Below are 20,134 nucleotides of genomic sequence, written 5' to 3' on the forward strand. Positions count from 1 at the left end.
AGTACATCTCAACTGACAAGAACACCTCTGAATATTGAAGCATCTTCGTTGGGAATCCACACTGCCAAAACAGCTGCCTTTGACCACTCCAGCAAAAGACGGCAAGTGGTGCTTGTTCATGCAACTAAATTTGTCCTAGGTTGAAGACTAGTCCTGTTTGTATTTATTAACCACTATCCCAACAACTCCTGAAGCATGTCCCACACATAACAATTCCTAACATTGTAGCTACCATTGGATACATATTGATTTGTTGTATTAAACTCAGTGATAGTCTCAGTGTTCTAAAATTGAAAGTTAGTATTAATATTTTGGGCCTTTAAGTTGATAAGTGTCGTTTGGACATAAATGTCCATGCAGATATCCGTTTGTGGTATCAGGGCTTCTTATATATCAAAATCTTAGACTATAAGACATAGTAGAATTAGGCTATTTGGCCCTTTGAGTCTGTTCCGCCATTTGACAATGGCTGAACAATTTCCCTCTCAATCCCATTCTCTTGCCTTTCCCCATAATCTTTCACACCCTGACTTAGCAAGAATCTATCAACCTCCGTCTTAAATACACCCAATGGCCTGACCTCCAGAGCCGCCTGTGGCAACGAATTCCACTGATTCACCACTCTCGGGCTAAAGAAATTCCTCCTCATCTCTGTTTTAAATGGGTGTCCCTCAATTCTGAGATTGTGCTCTCTACTCCTAGACTCTCCACTATAGGAAACGTCCACTTCACATCTACTCTATCTAGGTCTTTTAACATGCAATAGGTTTCAATGAAATTCCCCCTCATTCTTCTGAATTCCAGTGAGTACAGGCCCAAAGCCATCAAACCCTCATATGATGAGCCTTTCATTCCCAAAATCATTTTCATGGACCTCCTTTAAATCATCTCCAATATAATCATATCCCTTCTTAGATAAGGGGTCCAAAACTACTCACAGTACTCCAAGTGAGGCCTTATAAAGCCTCAGCATTACATCCTTGTTTTTATAATCTAGTTCTCTTTAAATGAATGCTAACATTATATTTGCCTTCCTCACTACCAACTCAACCTGCAAGTTAACCTTTAGGGAATCCTGCACGAGGACTCCAAGGCCCTTTGTACCTCAATTTTTTTGGATTGTCTCCCTGTTTAGAAAATAGTCTACTCTTTAATTCCTTCTACCAAAATGCATGATCACACATCTACTGAGACTGTATTCAATCTGCTACTTCTTTATCCATTCTCCTAGTCTGTCTACAAAAGTTCTTCTGCAGACTCCCTGCTTCCGCAACATTTCCTGCCCCTCCACTTATCTTTGTATCATCCACAAATTTGGTCACAAAGTGATCAATTCCAGCCAAATAATTTTCATACAAAGTAAAAAGTAGCTGTCCCAAAGCCGACCCCCATGGAACTCCACTAGTCACTGGCAGCCAATCAGAAAAGGCTCCCTTTATTCCTAATCTTTGTCTCCTGCCAATTAGCCAATGTTCTATCCATGCTAGTACCATGGGTTCTTATCTTGTTAAGCAGCCTTATGTGCGGCACATTGTCAAAGGCCTTCTGAAAATCCAAGTACACACATCAACCAATTCTCCTTTGTCTATCCTTATTATTTTCTCAAAGACTTCTTACAGGTTTGTCAGGCAAGGTTTTCCCTTAAGTCCAAGTACCCTGAAACCTCATCCTTAATGATCGACTCCAACATCTTCCCAACCACTGAGATCAGGCTAACTGTCCTATAACTTGTTTTCTTTTGCCTCCCTTGAAGAGTGGAATGATGTTTGCAATTTTCCAATCCTCCAGAACCATGCCAGAACTGACAATTCTTGAAAGGTCATTACTCTTGCCTCCACAATCTCTTCAGCTCCTCTTTCTCAACTGTGGGATGCAGTCTACATGGTCCAGTTGATGTGCCTATCTTTAGACCTTTCAACTTCCCTTGTAATAGCAACTGCATTCACTTCTGCGCCTGACACTCCCAAACTGCCAGCAAGCATGCTGTTTGTATCTTCCACAATGAAGACTGATGCCAAATACTTACTCAGTTCATCCACCATTTCCTTGTCCCTCATTACTACCTTTCCAGCATCATTTTCTAGCCGTCCAATATCTTGCCATTCTTTTACTCTTCATATATCTGAAAAATCTTTTGGTATCCTCTTTGATATTATTTGCTAGCTTACCTTCATATTTTATCTTTTCCCTGTTTATGTCTTCTTAGTTGCCTTCAATTGGTTTTTAAAAGCTTTCCAATCCTCTAACTGGCCCCTATTTTTTACTCTATTATATGCCCTCTGTTTTCCTTTTAAGTTGGCTTTGGCTTCACTTGTCAGCCACAATTGTGTCATTCTGCCTTTAGAATATTACTTCTTTGGAATGTAACTTTCCTGTGCCTTCCAAGTTACTTTCAGAAACTCCAGCCATTGCTGCTGTGCTGTCATTCCTGCTAGTGTCCCCTTCCAACCAACTTTGGCTAGCTCCTTTCTCAAACCTCTGTACTCGATTGTAATGCTGATACATTTGACTTTAGCTTCTCCCTCTCATGATCACCTTCTCCTAAGGGTTCCTTTACCTTAAGCTGCCTAATCAAATCCAGTTCATTACATAACACCCAATCCAGAATAGCTGATTCCCTAGTGGGCTCAACAATAAGCTACTGTAAAAGGCCATCTTGTAGCCATTCTACAGCGTCTCTCTTGGGATCCAAAATCAGCACCAACCTGATTTTCCCAATCTACCTGCATATTGAAATCCCCCATGACTACAGTAATGTTGGCCTTTTGACATACATTTGCTATTTTCTGTTGTAATTTATAGTCCACGTCCTGACAACTGTATTTAAATTCCATCGGGGTCATTTTATCCTTGCGGTTCCTTTAACTCTATGCACAGAAATTCTACATCTTCCAGTCCGATGTCACCTATTAAAGATTTGATTTCATTTTTTTTACCAACAGAGCCATGCTACACCCTTTGCTTACCTTATATAATCTGTATCCTTCCAACTATATTCTTAAAATCCTAACTATAATCTTCTGTCAGCCATGACTCAGTGATGCCCACAATGTCATATTTGCCACTCTCTAACTGTGCTACAAGATTATCTAACTTATTCCGTATACTGTGTGCATTGAAATATAACATCACCAATCCTGTATTTGTCACTCTTCTTGTGTTTGTTCCCCTGTTACTCTGCAACTAATCCCACTGACTGCAATTTTGCAAATCTGCATGTGTTCTTGATGGTCTCACTACACACTGCCTTTGCTTGTATACCAACTGCCTGATCCTCAGTCCTATCACTCAGTTTCCCAACCCTGTATCGAGTTATTTTAAGCCCTCCCCAACAGGGCAAAATCATCCTATTCTTACCTTCATCAGCATGCGGTACAGGCAGCAATCCAGAGATTACTATCCTGGAGGCCGTGCCTTTTTAGCTTTCTACCTAACTACCTAAATTCTCTCTTCAGGACCTCCTCCCTTTTTCTACCCATGTCATAGGTGCCAATATGTACCAAGACTTTTGACTGCTCACCCTCCTGCTTTAGAATGCTGTGTACCCTGATCCAAGACGTCCCTGACCCTGGCATCTGGGAGGCAACGTACTATCCGGGTGTCTCTACTGCATCCACAGAATCTTGAGTCTTCTTCTCTAACTATGGAATCTCCTATCACTTATCACTACTACAGTCCTCTTCTCCCCCCTTCCCTTGTGAGCCACAGAGCCAGACTCAGTGCCAGAGACCTGGTCGCTGCGGATTCCTCCTGGTAGGTCATTCCCCACTCCCCCTCCCCATAACAGTATCCAAAGTGGTATACTTATTATTGAGAGGAAGGAATGGCCATAGGGTTCTCTGCACCGACTGTCCAATTCCTTTCCCTCTCTTGATAGTCACCTGGACGCCTGCCTTCTGCAACTTAGGATGATTACCTCCCTGTAGATCTTATCTATCATCTGCTCAGTTTCCAGTATGAGCCAAATGTAATCGACTGTAGCTCCAGTTCCTCAGCATATTCTCTGAGGAGCTGCAGCTCAGTTGGTGCAGGTGTGGTTACCAGGAGGCTGCAGGTCTCCCAGAATTCCCACATCTCTCACAAAGAATGCAACCCAGCCTCTGGAGCAATTCTCACTGGTCTAACAATGTACTAACAGATGATGAAGAAGAAACTTGCCAGATACGTACCTCACCCAAGCCTGTTCTCGCTGAAGCCTGATGAGCCAAAGCCTCCTCACTCTTACACTGATAGTCATAGTCATAGTCATACTTTATTGATCTCGGGGGAAATTGGTTTTCATTACAGTTGCACCATAAATAATTAAATAGTAATAAAACCATAAATAGTTAAATAGTAATATGTAAATTATGCCGGGAAATAAGTCCAGGACCAGCCTATTGGCTCAGGGTGTCTGACCCTCTAAGGGAGGAGTTGTAAAGTTTGATGGCCACAGGCAGGAATGACTTCCTATGACGCTCTGTGTTGCATCTCGGTGGAATAAGTCTCTGGCTGAATGTACTCCTGTGCCCAACCAGTACATTATGTAGTGGATGGGAGACATTGTCCAAGATGGCATGCAACTTGGACAGCATCCTCTTTTCAGACACCACTGTGAGAGGGTCCAGTTCCATCCCCACAACATCACTGGCCTTACGAATGAGTTTGTTGATTCTGTTGGTGTCTGCTACCCTCAGCCTGCTGCCCCAGCACACAACAGCAAACATCATCGCACTGGCCACCACAGACTCGTAGAACATCCTCAGCATCGTCCGGCAGATATTAAAGGACCTCAGTCTCCTCAGGAAATAGAGACGGCTCTGACCCTTCTTGTAGACAGCCTCAGTGTTCTTTGACCAGTCCAGTTTATTGTCAATTCGTATCCCCAGGTATTTGTAATCCTCCACCATGTCCACACTGACCCCCTGGACGGAAACAGGGGTCACCGGTACCTTAGCTCTCCTCAGGTCTACCACCAGCTCCTTAGTCTTTTTCACATTAAGCTGCAGATAATTCTGCTCACACCATGTGACAAAGTTTCCTACCGTAGCCCTGTACTCAGCCTCATCTCCCTTGCTGATGCATCGAACTATGGCAGAGTCATCAGAAAGCTTCTGAAGATGACAAGACTCTGTGCAGTAGTTGAAGTCCGTGGTGTAAATGGTGAAGAGAAAGGGAGACAAGACAGTCCCCTGTGGAGCCCCAGTGCTGCTGATCACTCTGTGGGACACACAGTGTTGCAAGCATACGTACTGTGATCTGCCAGTCAGGTAATCAAGAATCCTTGACACCAGGAAAGCATCCACCTGCATCGTTGTCAGCTTCTCCCCCAGCAGAGCAGGGCAGATGGTGTTGAACGCACTAGAGAAGTCAAAAAACATGACCTTCACAGTGCTCGCTGGCTTGTCCAGGTGGGCGTAGACTCCACTCAACCCAATGGCCACTCTGCTTGTCCCTACCTTATTTTTATATGCCCTTGCTAATGAATCACTATTCAAGTTATGAAGTTATGTTTTGCAATTGTTTCCCTACCCCATGCCAAGATAAACTGGAAACAAATTAATTCCCTTTTAATTTCCTTTCTCTAAGTGCTACTGGCACATTAAAGATATTCATAATACAATGGATTTTGAGAAGAACCTCTCTAGGCATTTAGTTGCCTCAGTGATAAAGCCACCATCCATCTGAGCTATAGTCAGAGTCATTTATCATGAAAATTAGTCCTTTGGCCCACTGAGTCTTAGCAAAAATCACAAGGAACCAAGGTTAATTCTCACCCTGGCTGGGTAAAAAGCTGTGATAGTTGGTCTCAATAGTCCTGTGCTATTGGAAGAACTGTCAATCAGGGCACTGAGTCCTGATGAATATTCAATTAATACTTCTGGATAATTTAGTTTGGAAACCTGGTGAAGATATGTGCAGCTTTCCTAAGATGCCATCCATGGCTTGATAGCCCTTTAGTTACTATATAATCTCATCCTCAACAAATGTCCAATGGGGTGAATTAGCATTTTGGTTGAATCTTCAGTGCTACCTCCCCTGTCAGATGGAAACCAATTAGACAACTTGTGTCAACTAGGCCAATGAGAGTATCTGATAGAATAGTTGGCCGACTTCCACAGACACTGCCAACTAAAAGAAAAAATGCAATGCCAGAAATACATGGAAGGTTGCATAGGAGGGAAGTCTGACTAATATTTTTACCATTTACCATTAAAATTTCTTGTGTGATTATCACTGCTGGCTCTATGAGGTTGATCTGAAATTATTTTCACTGAAGATTAGCTGATGTAGTGTGTCTCATCAATTAGTACTATTGGGAATCTTGCTCACTGGATGACTCATGCTATTTGAAAAATTTCAGTGTCAAAGTTCAAAAGTTCAGACTTTGAACTTTTAACTTTTGAATTTTGATGTTGAAAGTTTCCAAATAGTATGAGTAATCCAGTGAGTGAGATTCCCAGTAGCACTAATTGTTATCCTGTTAGCAGCATTGGTTTGATCCCATCTTTCCCTCTTGGACATCATTCAGGTTGAATCTAGACTAACAATTCTGGTAGTTCTGCACATTGCGTGTGGATTTTGACAGTATACATCTATTTCTTGGTGAGTTTGGAATAACAGAAACTTCCCTTCTACATTTGAATAATTGGCAGAAAATCACAAACTCACTCGAGCGTACTTTTGCAAGAAATGGAAAAATATCTATGTGCAGTGGAGCATGATGTTCTATGCTTGATAGATATTTGTAGAGGAAAGCTTGTTAACTTGTTTAATGGTGGAATGATGTAGACTAAAACTAATATGCTGTACTAATCTGGGCATGTTTGATGGGGAACACACACAGAATGCTGGAGGAACTTAGCAGGTCAGGCAGTATCTACGGAGAGAAATAAACAGTTGATGTTTCAGGCCGAGACCCTTCATCAGGACTGAACTCCTGATGTTTGATGGGGTCAGCCCTGTAGTGCATATATATTTATTCGGTACCAACCTGATATTGCATCTGTCACAGGAGTATTTGATGGGTTAGTGTAGACAGAACTTCATTTTGTATCTAACCTAAGAACATTATTCTGTGTCTAACCTTTGTTTAACCAGTTCAAGGAACATACAGTATAGAGGAAGCCTAATTCTGTTAAAGTGAAGCTGAATCTATCCTGTATTTTCAGTAATGATACCAGATAATTGAGATGGAGAACTTTTCACTCAAGAGCATGCATTACTCGATGATGTTCACACATAGTAAGTTTAAAAAATAAACAATGCTTGTTTATACTTCAGGAATGGATGGATTTAGATGAATAACGAATATATTATTAAGGCTATTAACCGTGCAGTATCTTTTTTCTTGTTTATTCCACAATCCTATCACTTGTAGATATGTATTAGTTTTTCATGTTGTTATCAAAGAATACATTTTTTAAGTGCTTGTTCATAATTTCAATTCTCTAATCAACTGATAGCCCATTGCTTCAGAGGGTTCCTTGCTATGTTCTAATTACACCGCTTCACTTACAGGTTCTTCATACATTTGATATGGTGAACATGTTAACCCAAATTTGTATCATTTCTTTCACAAACCACATGAAACCAGAAAGTATTGACTTGATATATTTACCATGTTTATCATTTTGTTCTGATTTTTATTTAATTAGGAGACAGGAAGCATGGACTTCACAGTATGAACATGATGGAGGCAGCACCTTCGGAGCCTTCCCTGGATTTGGACAGCCTCAAGCTGCTTGAGGTAGGTAAATCCAACTGTACTTTATAAATGCATTTGAGAAACAACTACCCAGTGTAGAAATATATTATAGACCAAACTTGATTCTAGATTGATTTCAGTTTAAGCAAGCATTAGCTGGCTATAGTGTTACATGAACTTGGGACGTGAAGAACATCTATAATCCATTGGAAAACTGGGGAATCAAAAATTGAACTTGGTAATGTTTCCAACTTAGATACCCTCCCTGTACTTTCATCTAGGTGTCAGTTGTGTGAGAAAAGCCATCAATTTGTACAGTCGTCAGCCGAGCTACTCAAAAATCCAAGTAGAAAGAATTAGTAATGCAGAAAGCTTCTCTTTGGCATAGCCCCTTCTATCCAGATCCAGTCATTAAGGAGAAAAATTAGCTGTAAGATCTCTTGATATACTGGACCAGTATATTGGTAAACTGTTCAGCCTAGTGTTAGAATGCTTCCCTATAAGCAGGAAGATGTCAGCAATCCATCTCAAGTTTCTGTTGAGTACTCTTGACAGGACAAAAATTGGTATTTCTTGGGGTCCTGTGGAACTGACTTATTAGGTCAGATTTCTTTTTGTATTGTTGTGTCATCAAAGAACTTAATTGAGCAAACTCCTTGTTTATGTTAGCTTATAATAAATAGCATTTGGTATGTTTTACCTTATTGAAAAAAGACTATCACATTTACTTACTTTGCAAGATGTATTCAGTCATCTCCAACCACTTGCACAACTGTATGAGTATTTTCCTTTGAAAGTAAATATCCATTTCTCTTTTGAAATTTACTATTGTATATCCCTCCAGCACTCTTTCAGATGGTGTTTTTCAGATCACTGTAACTTGGTGTGAATAATGTCCTCATTTCCCCTTTGTTTTTTCCTCCAGATCATGTTCTATCTTGACTGCATTCTGCTTATGCTCTATATTTATCGATATCTGCTATTCAAAATAGTTTCTCCCTAAGATTGAGAACCAGAGAGTGTACATTGTTAATGGAGCTGTAATTACTAAGTAATCCAGTAACTTCAAGAAAGAGCAAGAGGAATACTGCAGGACAAATAGGTATACAATTGGATCTATTAATGAGAATCAAAACTCGAGCATGATAGGCTTCTCTAAAATTATTAACATATCACGGGGTTTAACTTTAGTTAGCAAGCAATTAAACTGAAGAGATGAGGTTTAATATTGTTAAAGTATGGAAGATTTAGTGAAAAGAAGAGGCATCATGTGTTTACATGATGCCTCAACAGAAGAGGTGTTCAATCAAAGTAGGTTAGAGTCCTATTATCCATTTACTGTACCAAATATACCTTACTTGAAATTCAGTTCACTAATCACCTCATTTGTTACTGGTGCACATTGGCTTCTAGATAAGCAGTGATTTGATAGCAAAGTTCTCAGTTTCCAGATCCTGCTATGGTTTAATAACGTTTTCCAGATCTACAATCTTTCAAGATAACTGTGCTATCGCAGCCTTTTCCACATTCTTGACTTTATTTTTTCCCACATTTGGTGAACATGCAGATGGTTCAGAAATTCCTTCCCTAAGATTATTCTCTCAACTGCCCTGTTGGACCTTTTTGATCAAACTTATTAACTATCTCAAATTTTGTTCAATAAATTTGGAAATTTTACCATGTTGCACCATACAAGTTGTTATTAAAGAATCAATGAAACCACACAAGAGCAGTGTTTCAATGGTAGGGAGCAAAAAGAAATTCTGTCTGTCAGGCTATGTTTATGAGGTTTAGGAAGGGAATGGAAAATTGAGATCAAAGTCTGGCGTGGTTCACTATGAATTGGTCACTTTAGCCATTTGAGTAAGTTAACAATGAACTGATTGCTATTTACTGAACTGGAGAAATAACAGCCTCATGACAGGGTTGGGGAGTTGGGAAGAAAATGGATTGAAATTGGCAAGATGGGAATACCAATTAACAAGAATAGAAGTCCCTACATAAAGTAGTGGATACAGCCCAGTCCATCGCAAGGAAAGCCTTCCCTGCCATTAAGCACATGTATAAGAGTGCTGCCACAAGAAAGCGGCATCCTTCCTCAAGGGCCCCACCATCCAGGCCATGCTCTCTTCTCACTGCTGCCTTCGGGAAGGAGGTACAAGAACCTTGGTTCCCACACCATCAGATTCAGGAATAGTTATTACCCTCCAACCATCAGGCTCCTGAACTAATGTGGACAACTTCATTCACCTCAGCACTGAACTAGTTCAACAACCTATGGGCTCACTTTCAAGGAATCTGCAACTCATGTTCTCAGTCTTATTTATCTATCTATGTATCTATCTATTTATTTATTTGCTTTATTTTGTATTTGTATAGCTTGCCTTTTGCACATTGGTTATCAGTCTTTGGATGTAGTTTTTCATTGATTCTAATGTATTTTTCTGTTCTACTGTAAGTGCCTGCAAGAAAATGAATCTTGGCATAGTATGTAATGACGTGTATGTACTTTAATAATAAATTTACTTTGAACTTAGAAATAAATACATCATTTCATTTTCAGGTAATTGGCCGAGGTAGATACGGTGCAGTATATAAAGGATCTTTGGATGAACGTCCAGTAGCTGTGAAAATCTTCAGTGCTTCAAACCGTCAGAATTATATCAATGAGAGAGACATATACAGGCTCCCACTGATGGAGCATGAAAACATAGCCCGCTTCATTGTGGCTGAGGAAAGGATATCCAGTGACAACAGAACCGAGTACATGCTGGTGATGGAATACTATCCCAATGTAAGTCATTTGGATGGAGCTATGGGACATTTAAAACTAACCAGTTAAAACAGTCATTCCAGGTGAGGCAGCTCTCCACCTGTAAGTCTGTCAGGGTCATCTACTGTATTTGGGGTTCCCAGTGCAACTTCCTCTACATCACTGAGATCCGACGTAGGTTGGGAGACTGCTTTGTCCAGCACCTTCAGTCCTTCTGCAACAGAGAGGATTTCCTGGTGGCCTACCAGTTTAATTCCACTGCCCATTCCCATTGTGATCTGTCACTCCTTGGCCTTCTCTACTGCCACGATGAGGCCAATCTCCAATTGGAGGAGCAACACCTCATATTTCGTCTAGGTAGTCTCCAACCAGATGGTACAAACAGCAATTTCTCTAACTTTTGTAATTTCTCCTCTCCCCCACCCCCCTTTTTCATTCCCTGTCTTGCTCCCCCTTACCCCTTCTATTTTCCTCACCTGCCTCCCTCTGATACCCTTCCTCCTCCACTTTCTCCCATGGTCTACCGTCCTCTCCTATCCGATTCCTTCTTTTTCAGCTCTTTACCATTCCACCTATTAACTCCCAGCTTCTCACTTCATTGCCCTTTCCCCACACATCTACTTTTGCCCTCACCTGGTTCAGTTATCACCTGCCAACTTGTACTCCTTCCCTTTGCCTCTCACCTTCTTATTCTGGCTTCTTCCCCTTCCTTTTCCAGTCTTGATGAAGGGTCTTGGCCTGAATCGTCGACTGTTTATTCCCCTCCATTGAAACTGCCTGACCTGCTGTGTTCCTCCAGCAATTTTTGTATGTTAAAAATAATCAAACTCCTCAGTTACCTGAGATTTACTGATACTGCTGAAAATATTGCACCATAAAACATGTGTGCTACGATGTTCCCCATTGTTCAGCATTATGACAGGAACCCATGGGCAGGTAATAGGTTTTGCTCGATAATTGGAAATACTCAGACATTAAAGATTAACCAGCAGCAGACATCAAAATGCTCAACATGGATAGCAAGAACTGATATTTTGCTTTCATTTGCAAATGTCTTATTAAACCGTGTTGTGAGTCTCAGTAGAAATTTTGGTCCTGGATAAATTCTGATAGTGGAAGTGCTGTTAAGGAACCATGTTTTCTATAAAGCACAGCAGGTCTGATAGCCACCACTACATTTAATTTGAAAAAAAACAACTCAGTATTACATAGTATATTTCTTTACATACATGGCTCATCTTTCAAATTGTGAGAAACATTGAGTACTATAATTATAAATTCTCCATTTACCAATAGTAGATAGTGTTTTGAGGTGTATAGTACTGGAGGACAGTACTTGTATGCATCCGTGTTACTTTGTGACACTTGGATATTGTACAGCTAGGTACTGATCTTATGCTGGGATAAAATATGTTTCTGGCATATTATAGTCTAATTTATGTTTATTTTTCTTGTGAGTGTTGCTTTTATGATGCTGCTGCAAGTAAATTTTTCCATACACCTGTGCAGTGCATACATGTACTTGTCCATTTCACAATAAACTCAACTCTGACTTGGACTTTGCATTAGTAAGGGAACAGTTTGAGGTTAGAAAGAGCATTCTTCAGTATATTAAGAAATTGGTTAAAAATCTGATACTTTGATATGTTAAGTAAATCTAATTGTGCTCCAAATGGAATGTTAGTTACACAGAGCACATATTGTCTATACGAGACCTCTGCATAGGTCTCCCTCATCTAGACTTCATTTCACCTTATAAATTAATCAGTTCTATCTGCTGCTGTCAGTTCATATGTCAGCAAGTTCTACATCCTTTATTTAGCTCTCGTGTTCTGACCTCACCTACTTATGAAATAATTTCTCCACAACCATTCCAACAAACCTTCATAATTTTCATAGATCTCTCAAAAGAAACACTGATTGATCATGGCATCTTCATGACAAGTACAGAGACCCCTATAAGCAGATGGCAACTACTATCCAAAACAAAGAAAAAATATTTCAGCTGTCGTGTCTGTGCTCAGTGGAGATGATGGCGCTGATAGAATGAATGACATAATCTTTGCCTGTATTTCTGTATGTCTGTGGTCTTCTGCTGCTGTGGCCCATCCGCTTCTGGGTCTGATGTGTTGTGTGTTCAGAGATGCTCTTTTACACACCACTGTTGTACGTGTGATTTTGAGTTAATGCCAGCTTCTTGTCAGCTTGAACCATTCTGACCATTCTCCTCTGAGCTCTCTCAGTAGCAAGGCATTCTTGCCCACAGAACTGCCACTCAGTGGACGGTATTTCATTTTCACACCATTCTCTGTAAACTCTAGAGACTGTGGTACATGAAAGTCCCAGGAGATCAGCAGTTTCAAACCATCTCGTCTGGCACCAACAATCATTCCATGGTCAAAGTCACTTATTTCTTCAGATTTCTTCCCCATTTTGATGCTTGGCCTGAACAACAACTGAACCTCTTGACCATGTCTGCATACATTTATACATTGAGTTGCTGCAACATGATTGGCTGATTAGATATTTGCATTAAACAGCTATACAATTGTACCTAATGAAATGGCCACTGAGTGTATGTTCTGTGACCTAAATCTACACTAAACTAACTACTGACCAAAATTATTTCCCTTAATTCAGGAAGATGTTGTACCCAGCATTGTTATGACACCCTTTTAAAATTTTCAATAACGTACAACCTCTTGAAGCATTTCTTCTAAAGCACTTCTAGCCCCTTACAAGTGTGGACCAGTCTTTGTTACTCTCACCCTGCTTCTCTAAAGCACTGGCTAATGTTATCTGTTTCTTTTTCATGCTCTTTCACTCTTCTTGTTGGAGTATCTTCAATCTAATTGCCACTAAGGCACCAATCAGTTACCATTTACTATTGTGCCCTCTTTCATTCATTGAGGGATCACTGCTCTATAACATCATGGCATTTCCTGTGAGTTTCTTTCCTGCATTGCCTAGAGTAACTATCTTCTTCCAAGTTCCGTGTTCTTTCATATTGAAGGCATTTGACAATGTGCCACGTAAAAGGCCAAGGAGAGAATATGGTATTAGGGGAGGTGATTGAAGATTAGTTATAACTAAGAAAACAGAGTCAGAATAAATTGATCTTTTTCAGGCTGGAGGAAAGTACTTCCACTGTGTTGTTGGGTAGCAAGTTCTACACACTAGATCAGAGAAAGATAAAGAAAGGAATTCCAAGCCTGAATATTGTAGCACACACAATGCTGGTGGGACTCAGCAGAATAAAGAGTATGTGTGTTACTCTGGATTTCTAGCATCTGCAAAATCTCTTGTGTTCTTGATTATTGTAAGCCTTGAAAAGGGACAAAACTGTGGTGTTCTCATATGCTTTCTAACTTGCTTTAAGGTTACTGGTTTAGATGTTAGAGGAGCTTTGTGAGTAAATGCATTGCTAATTGAGTAGATGGAACACATCATAGCCACAGTGCACTGGTGATGGAGTAATAAATACTTAGGTTGGTAGTAATAAAGCAGGCTGTTTTGTCCTGAATAAGTTATAGAATTATAAAGTCTTAGTGGAAATCAGCATGGCTACAGGTCCTTTGGCCTGGCCAACCACTCCCAATAACTCAGGCTCTCTAGTGCTGGTAACATCATCATAAATCTTTTCTGCACACTTTCCAGTTTAATCACAGGGTGACCAAAACTGTGCACAGTACTGTAAGTACAGCCTCACTAATGATTTATACAACTGTAATATAATGTCCCAACTTCTATACTCAGTGCCCTGTAAGATGAAAGACGGTGTACTAATTGCTTTTTCTACTATCCTGTCTACTTCTGATGTGCTTAAAATGAACTATGCACTTGTGGTCTGAAGTCCCTCTGTTCCATTACTCTCCCTAATGCCCTACCATTCATAGTATAGATCCTATGCTGGGGTGACTTTACAAAGTATATCACCTTACATTTATCTATTGAAATTAATTTGCCACTCCTTAGCCCACTTCTCTTGTAAACTATGATAACTACCTTCATTATAAACAGTACCTTCTAATTCCGTGTCATCTGCAAACATAGTGATAAAACATTGTGAATTCACATCCATATCATTATATAAATAACAAGTAACAAGGGTCCCAACACCAAACCCTGTGTGACACCACTAGTCATCAACCTCCATTCTAAGAAATTATCTTCAGTCACGACCCTCTGCTTTCTTCCTTCAGACTAAATTTGAATCCACTGAACTAGCTCTCGCTGGATTCCATGGGGCCTAACTTTCCTGTCTAGACTACTTTGTGAGACCTTCCTGAAATCCTGAAAGTCAACCTTTTTGGTTATTTCTTCATAAAACTAAAAGGTGTACCAAGCATGACTTATGCATAAAGCCATTTTGACTCCTAACCAGACTCTCTATCTAAATGCTAGTAGACCCTGTCCCTCTTCACCACCATTGATGCCAGATGACTGGCCTGTAGTTCCCTGTCTTGTCTCCCTTGAACAACAGGACAATATTAGCCACACACCCGTCTTTGGAAACTTCACCTGTGGTAAATGTGAAGCTAATCTCTCTGCAAAGGCCTCCATGATATCCTTTTTAGCCTCCCACAAAGTCCAGTGATGCCTTCGGTGAGGCCCAGGGGATTTATACATACTTCCTCCCTAGTAATATGAATGTCTTTCAAAATATCACTACTTGTTTCCCTTATCTCTTGAGCAACATGAATTTATCCTCAGTGGTGGACTTCCAGGTCATCAAGGGAATGGCGGCGTAAGGAAAAGGTCTCTCGACAAAAAAGAAGGTAAACTGCCCCATAATCGAATTTAGACAAATACTTAATATTGCATAACTATATTAATAAAAGGGGCAAGGATGATGTCTAAGAACAAGATTAAAAAGTCCGCTCCGAAGGCTGATAAACATAAAGAGACGCAGCAAGGCGACAGGCCTAGCTCCCCCACGGCAAGCCAGGACGGAGATAATGAGGGGGAATCGGTGACTCTGTCTTTGATTCTCGGAGAGATTCGCGAGTTCCGACAAGATAACAGCAAACAGCTGGAAGATATTAAAGGAGAAATAGTAAAAACTAACTCGCGGATAGATGAAGCCGAAGCGAGGATTGTTGGAATTGAAGAGAAGCTACAAAACGCAGAGGAGGTGATAGCAGAAATGCTGAAACTGCAAGACCAGCTCCAGTGGAAACTAATAGATCAAGAAGGCCGCTCAAGAAGGGAAAATGTGAGGATTTACGGAGTTCCCGAAGGAACTGAAGGTAAACCCGGATTGATGATTCCCTTCATGGAGAAGCTGCTTAGAGAGAACCTTGATATACCGGCCGCAAAAGACCTACAGATAGAAAGAGCTCACCGCGCGTTGGCACCACAGCCTCCAGCAGGTGCCCAACCCAGATCGATCCTGGTCAGATTTCTCAGTTACAGGACGAAGGAAGAGGTGCTTAAAAGGGCATGGCAAAAGAAAGGTTTCATGTGGAACAACTGTAAAATCAGTTTAGACCACGACTACGCACCGGGGATTCTTGCCAGACGGAAGGAATATACGGAAACACGGAGAGTCCTGAAGGAAAACAACATCAGATTCCAGACCCTGTATCCAGCTCGGCTGAGAATCTTTTACGACGAAGGGACAAAAACTTACGCTACGGTGGAAGAGGCAACGTTGGACCTGGCGGACCGGGGACTACCTATTAAAGTTATCACCCAACCTGAGTCGCTACTGGAGAGGATTCGGCAGAAGTCGTGGCAGTTAGTGCGGCGAGGACGCTCTACATGAGCCAGAGTGTCAAACTACAAGGAAAAGCTGCAAATATTCAGACGCGAATGTACAGAGAACACAGATTAATTAAGAGAAATGACTGAAAAGAGTAAATCGGACTTAAAGGTAAAATGAAAACTGGTAACTGAAAATAAACTAGACGGAATAACTTGAATGATAGCAATATAGTCGAGACATAAATAGGAGAAAATTCTCTATGATTATTCAAACTGCTGAGGGCCCTCTAACACAGGGTGAAGATAGAGGTTATCCCTCTGAACTGAGGCGGGTCGGTGCTCAGGCCTCACTGTGGGAAGTCGGGAAAAATTTTCAAATGTTGCACGTTCAAAAATGTCTAGGGTGTGGTTATATGTCTTGGTTTACTGTTGAGAAGGGATTGCTTACTGTTTGGTTAGAAAAGGAGAGTGTTTTTTTTTCTACTAGAGAAAAATGCAAACTGAATTGGTAAAAATAATTTCCTATAATGTTAATGGGGTTTTGAATCCAATTAAAAGAAATAAGATTATGTCTAAATTGAAAAAAGAGAGGGCACAAATAGCTTTCCTCCAGGAAACACATATGAGCCAATCTGAACATGGAAAATTAAAAAGAATGGGCTTTAAGCATGTATTTTATTCATCATATAAATTGAGTCACAAAAGAGGGGTAGCTACTTTAATATCAAGTACTCTTAATTATGAACATATTTCAGAGACTAGAGACAAAGAAGGACGGTTCGTAAAAATCACAGGAAGAATAGAAGGTACAGAAATAACATTGCTGAATGTTTATGCTCCTCCAGGTTGTGAATGGTCATTTTATAGACACATTTTTGACCTAATGGTCAGTTCTCAAGGGGTAGTAATTTGTGGAGGGGATTTTAATATTAGATTAAATCCTATATTAGATTCTTCAAGAATAGTTACTCAGAATAAACCTCTGACTCGGAAAGTGAATTCATTGATGGAGGAGTTGGGAATTATAGATGTCTGGAGGGAATTACACCCTACTAGTAAAGATTATACATATTACTCTTTCCCTCATTCAGCCTATTCAAGGATAGACTATTTCTTTATCTTTAATACAGATAGACTCAGGATAAAAAACTGTAATATTGCAACAATTGATCTGTCGGATCATAGCCCAGTCTCTATGTCTCTTATCCTGGAAAGGAAAATGAGGAAAACACTATGGAGGCTAAACTCACATATACTCAATAACCCGAAAGTAATGGAGAGATTAAGGGGAGAAATCAAAGAATATCTAGACCTTAATGACACGGGAGAAACATCACCAGTGATCTTATGGGATACATTGAAAGCTGTACTGAGAGGGAAAATTATTTCCATTACCACTCACATGAAAAACATCAATGCACAAAAATTAGCAGACCTTCAAGGAAAATTAAAACAACTTCAAGTTGTAGATAGCAACAAAAGTAATTCAAATCGAAAACAGGAAATTAGGAAATTGCAAAGTGAAATTGACGATATTTATACGTTGGAAACTCAAAGAAATTTTCTTTACCTGAGACAAAAGAATTATGAGGTAGGAGGTAAATCAGCTAGATTATTAGCATATAAATTACGAAAACAACAAGCAGACAATACAATTCATAAAATAAAGAATCCAAAGACAAAGCTTGTGGAGAGTACAATAGGGAAAATTCAAGAGAGTTTTGAAACATATTATCGAGAGCTGTACTCCCAACCCCGGGCCCCCAGTGAGCCCTATATAGACAGTGTATTGAATTTTTTAGATCTACCTAAACTTACAGATTTACAAAATGAAAGTTTATTAGAACCAGTAACTGTCAAAGAACTGAACGTGACCATCTCTAGGTTAAAGGCTGGAAAGTCCCCGGGTTCTGATGGGTTTACCTCAGAGTGGTACAAGTCCCTGAAGACACAGTTAGCCCCATTACTACTTAACACCTTTAATTGGATCTTGCAGAGAGGAGAAACTCCACCTTCCTGGAGAGAAGCGATTATTTCAGTTATTCCTAAAGAGGGTAAAGATAAACTAAAATGTGGCAATTATCGGCCAATTAGTGTTCTTAACTTAGATTACAAACTATTTACATCTATATTAGCGTGCAGATTGGAAAAACTTTTACCTGGCCTAATCCACTTAGACCAGACTGGATTTATTCAACAAAGACAAACACAGGACAACATAAGGAGAACTCTGCACATATTAGAACAGGTTAATAAGAACGAGACAGAGACAATGGTAGTAGGATTAGACGCTGAGAAAGCTTTTGATTCGGTTAGTTGGGCATTCCTATACAGAGTGTTAGGAAGATTCGGCTTTCAAGAAAAGTTTATTAAGGTAATTCAGACTCTATATGACAGCCCTACAGCCCGAATTAAGATAAATGAGGACCTCTCTGACTCCTTCATCTTAGAGAGAGGCACTAGACAGGGATGCCCAATTTCTCCTCTCCTTTTTGTGCTATATATTGAACCGCTTGCCCAACTAATAAGTCAGAGCGAAATCGTAAAAGGTATCAAGGTGGCAGGGATTAAACAGAAAGTGGCGTTATTCGCAGATGATGTTTTGGTCTATCTGAATGAACCAGAAAAATCATTTATAGGATTGTTTACACTGTTGGATGACTTTGGGAAAATATCAGGTTATAAAATAAATGAAAAGAAAACGCAGGTTATGTCCCTAAATTATACACCATCCAAAAAATTGCAGGATACATATGATCTTAAGTGGGAAGCTAAATCATTAAAATATTTAGGAATAACCCTGCCGAAGGATCTTTCAACACTGTCACAGGTAAATTATGGGCCATTAATCTCAGAGATAAAAGCAGATATGCATAGATGGAATCTTATCCCCTTTTTAAGTTTAAATTCAAGGATAAATACTATAAAAATGAATATTCTTCCTCGGTTATTGTATCTTTTCCATATTTTATCGGTGGAGGTGGATGATAATCAATTCAGGGAATGGGAAAAATGGATTTCCCGCTTCATTTGGCAAGGAAAGAAGCCTAGAATTCGATATAACACCTTACAGTTAGGGAAGGAAGGAGGAGGTATGGTTCTTCCTTGCCTGAGAAATTATTTTTATGCCTCACAGATAACCCCTCTGTTATATTGGTGTAATAGGGAATATAAGGCTGGATGGAAGGAAATAGAATTTGGATTAGTTGACAGTTTTCCTCTTCAGGCCTCAATAGCTGACAAAGGATTGATGGCCCAGTTGGAAAAATTTAAAAACGCTTGGATAAATCTTACATTAAAAGTATGGCAGAAGGTGGTTAATTCATGTGGAATTAATAACATGTTAAAACTCTTTAGATGGTGTGCATATGATACCGAATTCCTTCCCAACAGAGGAGATAAAAGATTTGAGCTATGGATAATAAAAGGTCTTACAACCTACCTCTCATTTATAGATAAAAGAGTATTACAAAGTTTCCAAATCCTGCAGGACAAACATGGCCTAGAACATAATGACTTTTTTAGGTACCTTCAAGTACGAAACTATGTTAACCAGAGTTGTAGATATACAGACCTATCAACAGTAGAATTAGAATTTTTCAAGATTCTGAATTTGGCTTGCAGTTCAATACCTAGTAAATCAGTTTCTCGATTATATAATGCACTCTCCCATGCTAAAAATGTAAATACACTGTATATTAAAAAGAAGTGGGAGAAAGAAGCGGGGTTGGTACTTTCAGAGGAGGCTTGGGAGAAAATCTGCAGCTTTCAATGGTTCTCGACTAATTCTTTGACTTGGAGAGAACATTGTTGGAAAAACATTATAAGATACTTCAAGACCCCATATCAAGAAAAATATAAAGATACAAATGTGATGTGTTGGAGAAGGTGCGGCTCCAAGGAGACAAATCATTTTCATATTTTTTGGGATTGCCCTAAATTAAGTCTATTTTGGGAAGGTATTCATA

General features: G+C 39.8%; 1 protein-coding gene across 3 annotated transcripts in view; it reads left to right on the forward strand.

Annotated features, from left to right (window-relative positions):
* The window catches only part of bmpr2b (bone morphogenetic protein receptor, type II b (serine/threonine kinase)), a 307,325-nt gene that overhangs the window by 235,947 nt on the left and 51,244 nt on the right, over window positions 1–20,134 (forward strand). For all 3 annotated transcript variants that reach the window (XM_072261205.1, XM_072261206.1, XM_072261207.1), the window contains 2 exons: window positions 7,638–7,729; window positions 10,251–10,481. In XM_072261205.1, coding sequence (XP_072117306.1) covers window positions 7,638–7,729; window positions 10,251–10,481 — 323 coding nt within the window. The remainder of the gene's footprint in view (window positions 1–7,637; window positions 7,730–10,250; window positions 10,482–20,134) is intronic.

The sequence above is a fragment of the Mobula birostris genome, chromosome 6 (assembly GCF_030028105.1).
Source record: "Mobula birostris isolate sMobBir1 chromosome 6, sMobBir1.hap1, whole genome shotgun sequence".
NCBI classification, from domain to species: domain Eukaryota; kingdom Metazoa; phylum Chordata; class Chondrichthyes; order Myliobatiformes; family Myliobatidae; genus Mobula; species Mobula birostris.